We start from the raw sequence: 13524 nt of genomic DNA on the forward strand, positions 1-13524 counted from the left end.
GCCACTGATGCCCTGCCTAAACTTGCCAGAGGGAAAACAAGAATTTAAAACTGGTATTCTATGCCAGGTTGCCAGGTAATGCGACTAAACAGAACATGCTTATGATCCAGTTTAATGCCCTCCCTCTCTGGTCCCACACCGCCATGTCCCCAGGATGTCCACATTTCAGATTTAAACTGTTCAGTCATCTCAAGCTCAGGTGGCTCAATATGGGCATCTTGAAACCCTATAAAGAACAACCCTGCAAAGAAAACTCAGTAAATAAAATTTCATGGGAAAAGAAAGCATTATGTTCACCTGACACTTTCAATGAAGCCAAGTTCATCACTTTCAGCATGTTGGTCTTTTGTAGTGTTTGGGTATCTTTTGTTCCAACCTACCTCAGTACCAAGGGAAAATACATGGTTGCTGTGGAGATCTTCTCTATCTTAGCATCTGGTGCTGGTTGCATCTTTGCCCCCAAATGCTACATTATTGAGTTGCGGCCTGAGTTGAATGAAAGGGAACATCTGATAAGAAATAAGAGCTGAAGAATTTGAGTGCACAGCATGCATGAATAAAGAGAGTTCACCAGACAAGGGGTTAAAATTGTCTTATTCTGCTATGTTATCTTCTTTTCTTCATTGTTTTGCGGGCTCCTGTGTGGAATAAAATTCTTTAATTCTACACTGAAATGGAAAATAAATCAGTAATGTGTTTGTATTTAGATTGTGAAGCATGGCATGGAAACTTCTATTGAAGCTCAAGAAGAGCTGAGAGAATATTCTAGCAGTTAATGATTAAGTGGGGCAGGATCTCAACTGGGTCAATCACAAGGTGTTTAGCTTAGAATCACGTGAAAGCTATAGTGTTACAAGTCAATGCATATGCTTATCTCTCTCCAAGAAAAGAACCTCAGGCTAATGGAAACTGGAATGGAGGACAGCAAAGCTTGGGATTTTAGCTCTGGAAGCAATATATACAGTAGTACCTCTACTTAAGAATAACTCTACTTACGAAGGCTTCTACTTACGAACGGAGCTCCGTCCGCCATCTTGGATGCAGTTTAGATAAGATTTTTTCTACCTACAATTTTTTAGGTAACTTACGATTTTTTTCTCCCAATGCATTCCTATGGGATTCGACCCAAATTTTTCCGACTTACGAATGTGCGTTCGGAACGCATTAAATTCGTAAGTAGAGATACCACTGTATTGTAATCCAAGTAAAGTGAGCTACGCTTGGACAAGTACAGTATAGGACATTATGCATCTATCTGAATGTAACTTTGTTTCAAGTTGTTTTGGAATGAAGTTCTGCAGCAAATCTTTTGAACCATATTTTTGCACTGAAGAATTTTTATTTCAAAGAGTCAGTTTTTATTCATATAATTTGCCTCCATATGTGCACTGTTAATGGCCTCAATAGCCCAGGTTCTGAAATCTTTGGGGGAAATCCTTCTCTTGTATTCACCACCTTCACAGGTACACTTGGTAGGGGTGCAGGAGAGGGCCTTCTCAGTGGCTACACCCAGACTTGGGAACTCCCTCCATAGAGAATTTAGAAAGACTCTCTCCTGGTTGTCCTTCCTTCAGCAAGTGACAGCAGGTGACAGCAGGCAGCTAGGCAAGAATACATATAGGGGTCTGTCAGTGCCTATAGCTTGATGGATCACAGATCCATATTACTAAGCGTCTCATAGTTGGCATTCAAACTCATAACTGTATGGTAAAAGGGGTGAGTTGAGGGACTTAATGACTTTCAGGTGCCCCCCCCCCATTATATTCTGACCAACATCATCTTGTTTAATGTAGATTCATGAGGGAGCATTTATTGAGACCGCTCATGATGCAATAGGAAGGAGACCTTCTTCTAACCCCTACCACAAGATATGAATCCAGTGTTCTCTTCTTGCTGCGGGTCATTCCAAACTTCACCATGCCTTCCTATCAAACTAAAGAGTGAGAGAAATCTTCTCTTCAGAATATTTGACAAACAACTTTTCTTAATTCCTAAAGGACTCCACACCCCCCATGTAGGAATTGTTGTTAATGTAATAATTAACTACACAATTAGTTAGTCAGAAGGACGGTCATTAGTTATGGTGTTCAACTAAACCCCTGTGGAACGTCTTTGGTTGTTAGCAGAACAGAGAGCAAAGAGTGTGAAGGTTGTCATAAATATATCCTGTGCAAATCAGGGATATGGAGTGGCGCTGTGAACAGACAGGGGTTCACACATCTGCTCTTGGATACTCCAGGCTTCACACTTCTGTACCGAGGATGGTGGTTTTAGTCATTTTGCTGCTAGCTCTCCTTCCTCCCATGGGATACCAGACTCACAAAGTTCAGTGCAATATTTATTACCCACAGCCTCCACTTCACAAATATCATCAATCTGGAGACTTCCTAATTGCTGGTGGAATTGCTTATCATGCAGGTGCCATCGTCAGTGAACTAGCCTTCAGGGAAGAACCCATGCCAACATTGACAGAACCATTTGTGTAAAGCCTAAAAGATTATTTGCTTTTCTTTCCAAATATTGTCTTACAGTGGTACCTTGGGTTTCAAATGCTTCCGGTTACAAACGCTTCAGGTTGCAGACTCCGCTAACCTGGAAGTAGTATCTCGGGTTAAGAACTTTATCTCAGGATGAGAACAAAAATAGCGCCACGGCGGCAGCATGGCAGCAGCAGGAGGCCCCATTAGGTAAAGTGGTACTTCAGGTTAAGAACAGTTTCAGGTTAAGAATGGACTTCGGGAACCAATTAAGTTCTTAACCAGAGGTACCACTGAATTTTTATATATATATAATAAACAATTTCCACTAGGATAATTTGTGCTAGTGCTCCAGCCACAGAATACAAAACTTAGGGACAAATCCTATCCACCAAACGCTAGTGTAAGGTAAGATGCTGCAAATTAATGCAGCATAAAGTTTCACCAGCTCTAAACCCTTTTCGGCAGCAGGGCTCCTGCTCATATTCTGTCCATGCCTGGCTTAGGGAAAACAAGCCTTTAAAATATGTACTATGCCAGGTTACCAGGTCACATGACCAAGCTGGACATGTTTAGGATCTAGCAAAGGCTCTGCTCTCTGGTTCCACCCCTGCCTTGCCCCTGGCATCCTCCTTTTTTCAGTCTTAAACCAGCTTGCCTCAACCAGCTTCATCACAGCCAGCTTGGTTGAGATGACCAAGTTATGCTGAACTGTGGTTGGGGATTTAATGCCAACTGAGCATGGTTGAGCCAGAGATCCTGTGTATCCTAAAATCCTCCTCCTGTTGGATCTTGCCATGGGGTTGCCCCATCAGTCTGCTCCATCTTCACTATGATAGCTTTTAAAAATGAACAACATTCCATCTGATTTGTTATATTTTAACTCTATTTTCAAATCAGCTTTTTAATGAAATAAATGATAAGAATCTAAAAATTTACTTAAATCAGAACGGAGAGTTTCTGGAGAGCCTCAGCCCAGGATACCTGAAGGAGTGTCTCCACCCCCATCATTCAGCCCCGACACTGAGGTCCAGCTCCAAGGGTGTTCTAGTGGTTCCCTAGAAGACATCTGAAGGCAGCCCTGTTTAGGGAAGTTTTTAATGTTTGATGTCTTATTGTGCTTTTAATATTCTGTTTGGAGCCACCCAGAGTGGCTGGGGAAACCTAGTCAGATGGGCAGTGTATAAATAATAAGTTGTTGTTGTTGCAAATGTGACAGCTGTCATAGTTAATCTTTAATATATATGTAGGCCACCTTATAAATATATCCACCTTATATATAAATACTGTAATGATTGATTGTTAATAAAGGAGAAACAGAACACAGTGGTAATACATAAACTAAGTATGGAATATCCTTCTGAAAAAGAATCTCACACTTCTTTCAGCATAGTCCCTAAGCATTACCAGCACATCCTGGCTTTGGCATTCACAGTCAAAGAGATCAATGAAAACCCTCACCTCTTACCCAATCGCACTCTGGGCTTCCACATCTATGACAGCTATTTCAATGCAAGGAGGACTTATCATGCTACAATGCTACTTTTATCCACACAGGAGAGATTTATCCCTAACTACATATGTGAGCAAGAGAAAAATCTAATAGCAGTCATTGGGGCAGTGGATGCCCAAATTTCCATTGATGTGGCAACTGTCTTGAATAACTATAAGGTTCCTCAGGTAGGACAGCTCCGCTTTTTCTTTCCCTCCCTCCCTCTATGTGATCCCCCACATTTCCTAATCTATTATTTCAATACATTAATGTGTGCCTTGAAAATAATGAGACCTCCTTTTTTATGAATCTCACATGCAATCCGAGTTTTAGGATCCTGTTTCTGATATGGTTTTTAGGATGCTGTGAGTGCTCATAATGCATTCTATAATTATAACTTCTTTCTCTCTCCCCTAAAATTCCTTTAGCTCATATATGGCTCTGCTCCACTGAAGAGAGAGAGAACTCCAGGAATTTCCTTCTACCAGATGGTCCCTCATCAAGCACTTCAATACACAGGGATTCTCTCTTTGCTTCTTTATTTCAAATGGACATGGATTGGGGTACTAGTAATGGATAATGAAAATGGTGAAATGTTTTTGCAGACTGTTTTGCCAGAATTTTCCCAGAGGGGTGTCTGCTTTGACTTTATAATAAGAATCTCTATGTTTAGGTCCACCTCTGAATTGGATGAAATTCTTGAAGATGGATTAAAAATACATAATCAACTCATGAATAGTACTACCAGTGTGGTTTTGTTTTATGGTGAATCTTATTCCATGATGACTTTGAGATGGATTCCATATTTTGCAGAACATCCACCAAGTCTACCAAAAGGTATAGTGTGGCTAACAACAGCTGCAATGGAGCTCACTTCACAGCTCTATCAAAAGAATTGGGAGGCAGAAATATTCCATGGTGTCCTGTCCTTCACAATCCATTCCAATGACGTACCAGCATTCAAAGCATTTGCTCAGAGCCAAAATCCTTTAAGCGCAAAAGGAGATGGTTTCATCAGAGACTTCTGGCAACAGGCCTTTGAATGTGTATTTGCAGATCCAAATGTGGAAGATGTGAAGGGGAATATTTGTACTGGGAAGGAGAAGCTAGAGAGCCTCCCTGCTCCATTCTTTGAGATGAGCATGACTAGCCACAGCTACAGCATCTACAATGCTGTCTGCGCTGTAGCCCATGCTTTGCATCACATGTCTTCAACTAGATTCACATATCAAGCAATGGAAAGAAGAGGTGGATGGAAGTACCAGAATCAACAGTTGTGGCAGGTACCGTAAAATGCTCAACATTGTCAAGAGGCAGAGCACCATAAGTGTACTACAATAGTCCTTAATTTGCATAAATACTGTGTCCCCAATTCTTTCCCATCCTATGGTATATAATATATATTGCTTTAATAACCCTTCTTCCTTTCAGTCCTTAAATTCCTGGATGGTTTCCCAATTACTGTTTGATTCCCTCGATTCGTCAAGTCCACCCAGCTGGTCGTGCCCTCCAGATGTTGTTGGACTACAATTCCCGCCATCCCAGAACACTTTCTACGCTGACTGGGGCTAATGGCAGTTTTAGTGAAAGCCCTGCTCTAGAATTGTGATGGGGACTTGGGTGGCACTGTTGTCTAAACAACTGAGCCTAGGGCTTGCAGATGGGAAGGTCGGGACTTCAAATTCCCATGACGGGGTGAGCTCCCATTGCTCGGTCCCAGCTCCTGCCAACTTAGCCGTTCGAAAGCACGCCAAAAAGGGCAAGTAGATGAATAGGTACCAGTCCAGTGGGAAGGTAAATGGCGTTTCATGTGCTGTTCTGGTCTCGGTGTTCCATTGCGTGGACAGGCGGAGTCCCCCAAACCCGCAGGCGACCCCCCCCCCAGCGGAATAAATACACGAGACAATGTGCTATGGGGTTCAAATTGGCCACAACTTTAATCAAATTCAGATGTAGGGAGACCTTGGCTTCAGGCATTGGGCATTATCCTTCCCAGTCCCCAGCTGGGGTTCTGGGAGGCCTTGGGGTCATTCACATGTATGGGGGTTGGGGCTGGCTCTGGAGAATATATGTTCAAGCAGAGCGAGCCAGCCCCCTGTTCGCCGCCGCTGGTAGGGGGAAGTGATGACACCTATTGGCATGGTCAAGGCTTCCCCCAATACCCCAATCTTGTCGCCGCAAGGGGGTGAGCTCTCCGCCTCACGCCCCTCCCTCTAGGAAAATCGCCAAAGAATTCCGCCCAAGGCCTGACCCGCCCCGCCGAGTTGTGACGTATTGCTACGGGAAAGGTGAAACCTGCCAATGCAGGGAAATTCCTTTCCGACCCTTCAACAGCGGCCTTGACATAGCAGCGCCTGAGAACCTGTAGAGAAAAGGTTAGCCTGCAAAGGAAATTGAACAAGGGTGTGGAGGGTGGGAGAAGCTCTGGAACCAACTGGTGCTTGGAGGTAAGATTCAAATGCTATTGTCCGAGCCAGTTTGTCCCTCCCCTTACCTGGCCATCCCCTGGCAACACCTCCCCAGGCAGGATTGGATGCCAGACTTGGGTAGGCAGAGACCCCTGGCATCCTACCTGGGAAGGCGGTGCCAGTCCTGAACTTTCAGGAAGACACCCTCTAGGATCAGGGGGCTACGTGCGTCCATGCAAAAGGCACCCCCCCCATTGATGTGCAGAGCAGTCATTGTGCCACAAATGACTTAGTCATGCTGGCCACAGTACCCGGAAAAAACTGTCTGCGGACAAACGTTGGCTCCCTTGGCCAGGAAAACAAGATGAGTGCTGCAACCCCAGAGTCGTTCACGACTGGACTTAACTGTCAGGGGTCCTTTACCTTTATATTTTGTTATAGGTAGAAATTCTGTTATGAATTTGGTGCCTATAATTCATTCTGTTGAATAATTCATGCTGATCCAGGCCTTCTGGAAGCAGATATATATGAATATGTATGCCCCTTGAAGTCACATATTATATTTAAAAATAATAATACATAGAAACAGAATTTCAGAAACTAAAATGCTTTAAAGTCAATTCATAAGAATTACCCCTGTCTTCTTCATTACCATCTTTATTAAAATTTACTACCCTTGGTATAGGTTTCTAAAATGTTTATCTTATTTTGTGTCATATTTTGGACTGCTATATTCCGAGTGGGTGCATATACATGAATAAGCACGGCACTTGAATCACATTTTTTTTTAGAAAAAAAAAATACTTTCTGGTGTCAGAAGTCAGCTCATTTTCTGAATCAACCCAAACTAAAATGGTGTTGGCCGTATTGACTATTAACACTCTCAAAAACATAGAAACAGAAGCTTCAGGATCTAACATGCTTTAAAGTCAATGCATTAGAATTTTCTCCTCCTTTCTGAATTATAAAGAGTGAGCTTCTTTATCATGAACACTTTCTCATTCAAAAACCATAAACAAGGTACTGTATGACTTTACTATCAACGATCCAACTGCAGTCTTTTCTCAACTCTTCCCTTTTCTTTCTTCAAACTAGCTGCATAATTTTCTCAGACGTGCCTCTTTCAACAACAGCGTTGGAGACAAGATTTCCTTTAATGAGTATGGGGAGTTAGTGCCTGGATATGATGTGATCAACTGGATTGTTTCCTCAAACCAATCATTTCATAGAGTGAAGGTTGGAAATGTTGATCCCAACCAAGGGTTGACCATCAATGGGGATGGCATAACATGGCCCAACCATTTCCACCAGGTAAGTCTCAATGGTCTGGTTTGGAACTTTTTAGGAAATAGAAAAATTACAATGGATGAATGGGAAAAAAATATTCCTGTCTATATTAATTGAGAAGTTTTTTGGAGGAAGTATAAAAAGCAAATCTCTTGACTGGTTTATAAATACATGAAATCACAATCTATGCCATTAACCAATCTCCATCCTTTCCAGAAGATGATTTCTTAGCAGTCTGTTGTACGATAAGTATCATGTTAATTTAAAAAAGTTGCACTTGCTATCAGCATTGGTGCTACATTACTGAAAGGAGGTATCACTTAAGAACACCTCAAGTTGGCTTCAATATTCTAATCTCATGATTCTCAAAATTACTATTCTGGGCTCTCATGTATGGATTAGTCTCAGCCTCTTTCCTTGTGTACTGAACGGTGCCATCCTGGAACTAGGAAGAAAGTGAAAGAGGGGGAGCCATTTTGCTGTTATGATTGCATCCCATGTCCAGAAGGGAAGATTTCAGCTCAGGAGGGTGAGTATTCTGCACAAACTGTACAATATGAAAGTGAATGGCTTTAGATGGAATTCAGAGGAATGTGTCTACAAATTAATGACTATATACCGTACCTGGTTTAGCATGTGGTTTAAATTTGTGTTAAGGTGGAGCCTGTAGGTAGCTGCTGAAGAAGAAACTGGTTTGTGTCTGTAATTATTTGCTACAGAGTCCCTGTCAGGGGAAAGGTGGGGTATTAAGTACAGTGGCCTCTGTACAGTAGCTATATAATGGGCAGTACTAGCAGGGCCGACGCTTCAATATAGGTGAGCTAGGCGGTCACCTAGAGCGCCAAAATTTAGGGGGAGCTGCGGCCAGCCTGCCTGCCACTACCCGGTGCTGCCTGGGGCTGCCTCCCGTGTCTGCAGTGGGGCGTGTGTAGCGGTGGCGCCAAAGGCGGGCCGCTTTCCGTCGCGCACTTGCTTCTCGAGCGGGTGGCGGTGGCGGGCGGGTGGAGCGACAAGCGGGACGCGGCGCTGGGCCGCTGTCTGCTGGTGCTGCTCGGCGGTGGCTCCTCGCCGGAGGAGTCCCCGGAGGAGTGGCTGCACCTGTCCAGAGCCGCGTGCGGGACGCTGCTGCGCCTCACTTTGCAGAGCCCTTTCGGCGGAGCGGCTGGCGCTGGAGTCACGGAGGAGCGCGCGCCAAAAGGAGAGCTCAGCGCCCTCCCGCCTATGGAGGGGACCCTGTGAGCTCCTCAGCGCCTGCAACGAGTGAGCGGTAGCGGCGGCAGCGCCCGTAGCTGAAGCCTTCAGCTATGGGCACTGCTGCTGCCGCTGCTGCTCGCTCACTGCAGCTGCCGCTGAGGAGCTCACAGCATGCCCTCCATAGGCGGGAGGGCGCTGAGCTCTGCTTTTGGCTTGCGCTTCTCCCGCCTATGGAGGGGACGCAGCAGCGTTGTGCGTGGGCGCATGTGCCAGGGGCGCCAGAAGGTGATTTTGCCTAGGGCGCAAAAAGCCCTGGCACCGGCCCTGCGTACTAGTGAGTACTGCCCAGTACTGCTCAGAGAAGATAACTTCCAAATGCATGGTCAAGCTACACACACAGAGAGAGAGCTCTCAAAAATAAACTACTGACAGTTTATCAGAAAAGATAACTTCCAAATGTATGATCAAGTTACACCCCCCCCCTCAAAAATGGTTTTCTGACTTATCAATGACAATAAGCCTGAAAAAAAGTTTTAGGAAGGTTAAGAGGAATGTACTTATCTTGGTCCGGTCACTAAAGAATGTTTAGATCCTTCAATTGTTGCAAAGCAGGAGACCAATTCTTTATGATCGTTGGACTCCACAATATATCTATCTGACACAACACACACTGATACAGATACATTTATGTGATAGAAATGGAAATTTACAAAGATGGAAGGAAGAAATGAAAAATTAACAGAATACGTGACCAACCTAAATAGAACAGGGCAACTATCTGAACGATAATCTTGGTTATTTGATTGTCCTTTTTACCTATTGTTGTTTTTTATCTGTATATACTGCTTGTTTTATGTTGCTATGGCCGTTGGCTAATGCGAATAAGGTTTATTATTATTATTATTATTATTATTATTATTATTATTATTATTATAGAACAGCACAGAGGAAAATAATTGGAAATTAATAAAAAATAAAAATTATGGCTTTTGCTCTATTTTTTTAATCTATTAACTTTAAAAGGGATTGCAACCTCCTCAGTAGAGGAGGACTTTGAAAATTACTATCCTCTGCATTCATTTTTCTATGTGAATAATTTTTAGCATTTTAATGAAATGAAAATAATATCTATCTAGTGTAGTAGTTAAAATGTGACGTTTTTATCTGTGCACCAAGGCTTAAAAAACCTTTTCAACACCACACAAAACAACCATAACTCCTAGACCTATTTTGCTTACAGATTACAGTATTCTAACATACAATGTTCCTCGCAGATGTCAGTTAAAACTCCAAACACTACTTAATAGGGCTATCACCAGACAAGACAGGAAAAATTCATAATCAAATTTAATATGTTGTACATTAGAATACAAACATCATTACACATTAAACAATAGCCATCAAAACATAATTCAGATAAACATAATTTCTACAGAAAATGTCTTCATTTTCCCTGATTAATACCACATATTTTCTTTTTCAGACATGAATGAGTGTAGTATATGCTCAGAAGAAAAATATCCAAATAATAATCAGGATATGTGTATTCCAAAGGAAATAACATATTTGTCCCATGAAGAACCTCTCGGCATCAGTTTAGCCTGCTTTGCCTTTGCTTTTTCCTTCATCACAGCTTTGGTCCTGGGAACATTTCTGAAGCACCACGACACACCCATTGTCAAAGCAAACAACAAAGACCTCACTTACATGCTTCTTATTTCTCTCCTGCTCTGCTTCCTTTCTGCACTGCTTTTCATTGGATGGCCCGGAAAAATGGTGTGCCTCTTCCGACAAACTGCTTTTGGCACCATCTTCTCTGTGGCTGTTTCTTGCGTGTTGGCAAAAACCATGACAGTGGTTTTGGCTTTCATGGCCACCAGGCCCGGATCCAGGATGAGGAAGTGGGTGGGAAAGAGACAAGCTATTGCCATTGTGTTTTCCTGTTCTTTTATTCAAGCAAGCATCTGTACTGTGTGGATGGCATCCTCACCCCCATTCCCTGATATTGACATGCACTCAATGGCTAAGGAAATTGTACTGGAATGTAATGAGGGTTCCGTGACTATGTTTTACTGTGTCCTGAGCTACATGGGCTTCCTGGCTCTTGTCAGCTTCACTGTAGCTTTCTTTGCCAGGAAGTTACCTGACAGTTTCAATGAAGCCAAGTTCATCACTTTCAGCATGCTGGTCTTTTGCAGTGTTTGGGTATCTTTTGTTCCAACCTACCTCAGTACCAAGGGAAAATACATGGTTGCTGTGGAGATCTTCTCTATCTTAGCATCCGGTGCTGGTCTGCTAGGTTGCATCTTTGCCCCCAAATGCTACATTATTGTGTTGCGGCCTGAGTTGAATGAAAGGGAACATCTAATAAGAAATAAGACCAGAAGAATTTGAGAGCATAGCACGCAATAATAATAATAATAATAATAATAATAATAATAATAATAATAATTTTTTATTTATACCCCGCCCATCTGGCTGAGTTTCCCCAGCCACTCTGGGCGGCTTCCAACAGAAAAATGAAATAAAATAATCTATTAAACATTAAAAGCCTCCCTATAAACAGGGCTGCCTTCAGATGTCTTCTAAAAATCTGGTAGCTGTTTTTCTCTTTGATATCTCATGGGAGGGCGTTCCACAGGGTGGGCACCACTACCGAGAAGGCCCTCTGCCTGGTTCCCTGCAACCTGGCTTCTCACAACGAGGGAACCACCAGAAGGCCCTCCGTACTGGACCTCAGTGTCCGGGCAAAACGATGGGGGTGGTGACGCTCCTTCAGGTATACTGGACCGAGGCCATTTAGGGCTTTAAAGGTCAGCACCAACACTTTGAACTGTGCTCGGAAATGTACTGGAAGCCAATGTAGATCTTTCAAGACCGGTGTTATGTGGTCTCGGCGGCCGCTCCCAGTCACCACTCTAGCTGCCGCATTCTGGATTAGTTGTAGTTTCCGGGTCACCTTCAAAGGTAGCCCCACGTAGAGCACATTGCAGTAGTCCAAGCGGGAGATAACTAGAGCATGCACCACTCTGGTGAGACAGTCTGGCGAGACAGGTAGGGTCTCAGCCTGCGTACCAGATGGAGCTGGTAGACAGCTGCCCTGGACACAGAATTGACCTGCGCCTCCTTGGACAGCTGTGAGTCCAGAATGACTCCCAGGCTGTGCACCTGGTCCTTCAGGGGCACAGTTACCCATTCAGGACCAAGGAGTCCTCCACACCTGCCTGCCTCCTGTCGCCCACAAACAGTACTTCTGTCTTGTCGGGATTGAACCTCAATCTGTTAGCCACCATCCATCCTCCAACCACCTCCAGGCACTCACACAGGACCTTCACCACCTTCACTGATTCTGATTTGAAAGAGAGGTAGAGCTGGGTGTCATCCGCATACTGATGAACACCCTGCCCAACCCCCCTGATGATGTCTCCCAGCAGCTGCATGTAGATGTTAAAAAGCATGGGGGAGAGGACAGAGCCCTGAGGCACCCCACAAGTAAGTGCCCAGGGGTCGGAACACTCATCCCCCACACCACTTTCTGAACACGGCCCAGGAGGAAGGAGCGGAACCACTGCATGTCAGTGCCCCCAGGTCCCAACCCCTCTAGACGGTTCAGAAGGATGTTATGGTCGTATGGTCGATGGTGTCAAAAGCCGCTGAGAGATCCAGCAGAACTAGGAAACAACTCTCACCTTTGTCCCTAGCCTGCCGGAGATCATCAACCAGTGCGAGCAAGGCAGTTTCAGTCCCATGGTGAGGCCTGAATACCGACTGGAAGGGATCCAAATGGTCCACTTCTTCCAGACGTGCCTGGAGAATAAAGAGAGTTCAGCAGAAAAGGGGTTAAAATTGTCTTATTCTGCTACCGGTATGTTATCTTCTTTTCTTCATTGTTTTGCGGGCTCCTGTGTGGAATAAAATTCTTTAATTGTGCACTGAAATGGAAAATAAATCAGTAATGTGTTTGTATTTAGATTGAGAAGCATGGCATGGAAACTTCTATTGAAGCTAAAGAGGAGCTGAGAGAATATTCTAGCAGTTAATGATTAAGTGGGGCAGTATCTCAACTGGATCAATCACAGGTGTTTAGCTTGGAATCACGTGAAAGGTCTAGTCGTGTTACAAGTCTATGCATATGCTAATCTCTCTCCAAGAAAAGAGCCTCAGGCTAATGGAGACTGGAATGGAGGACAGACAAACTTGGGATTTTATCTCTGCAAGCAATATATATTTTAATCCAATTAAAGTGAGCTACTCTTGGACAATTATAGGACATTATGCAGCTATCTGAATGTAACTTCGTTTCAAGTTGTTTTGGAATGAAGTTCTGCAGCAAATCTTTTGAACCATATTTTTGCGCTGAAGAATTTTTATTTCAAAGAGTCAGTTTTTATTCATATAATTCATATAATTTGTCTTCATAGCCCGGGTTCTGAGATCTTTGGGGGAAATCCTTCTCTTATATTCACCACCTTCACATGTACACTTGGTAGGGGTGCAGGAGAGGGCCTTCTCAGTGGCTACACCCAGACTTGGGATCTCCCCCCATAGAGAATTTAGAAAAACTCTCTCCTGGTTGTCCTTCCTTCAGCAAGTGACAGCAGGTGACAGCAGGCAGCCAGTCAAATATATATATAGCGGTCTGTCAGTGCCTATAGCTTGATGGATC

General features: G+C 43.7%; 1 protein-coding gene across 1 annotated transcript; it reads left to right on the top strand.

The window, feature by feature from the left end:
• Nucleotides 1-3824: 3824 nt before the first annotated feature.
• Nucleotides 3825-11252, top strand: LOC118095455 (vomeronasal type-2 receptor 26-like). Its single transcript, XM_088654715.1, has 4 exons — nucleotides 3825-4157; nucleotides 7473-7688; nucleotides 8067-8193; nucleotides 10342-11252. Exons 1-4 carry the CDS (start codon nucleotides 3825-3827, stop codon nucleotides 11250-11252), a joined length of 1587 nt encoding a protein of 528 aa, XP_088510841.1.
• The last annotated feature ends 2272 nt before the right edge of the window (nucleotides 11253-13524 follow it).

Source organism: Zootoca vivipara, chromosome 12 (assembly GCF_965207765.1).
Source record: "Zootoca vivipara chromosome 12, rZooViv2.hap1.1, whole genome shotgun sequence".
In the NCBI taxonomy this organism is placed as follows: Eukaryota; Metazoa; Chordata; class Lepidosauria; order Squamata; family Lacertidae; genus Zootoca; species Zootoca vivipara.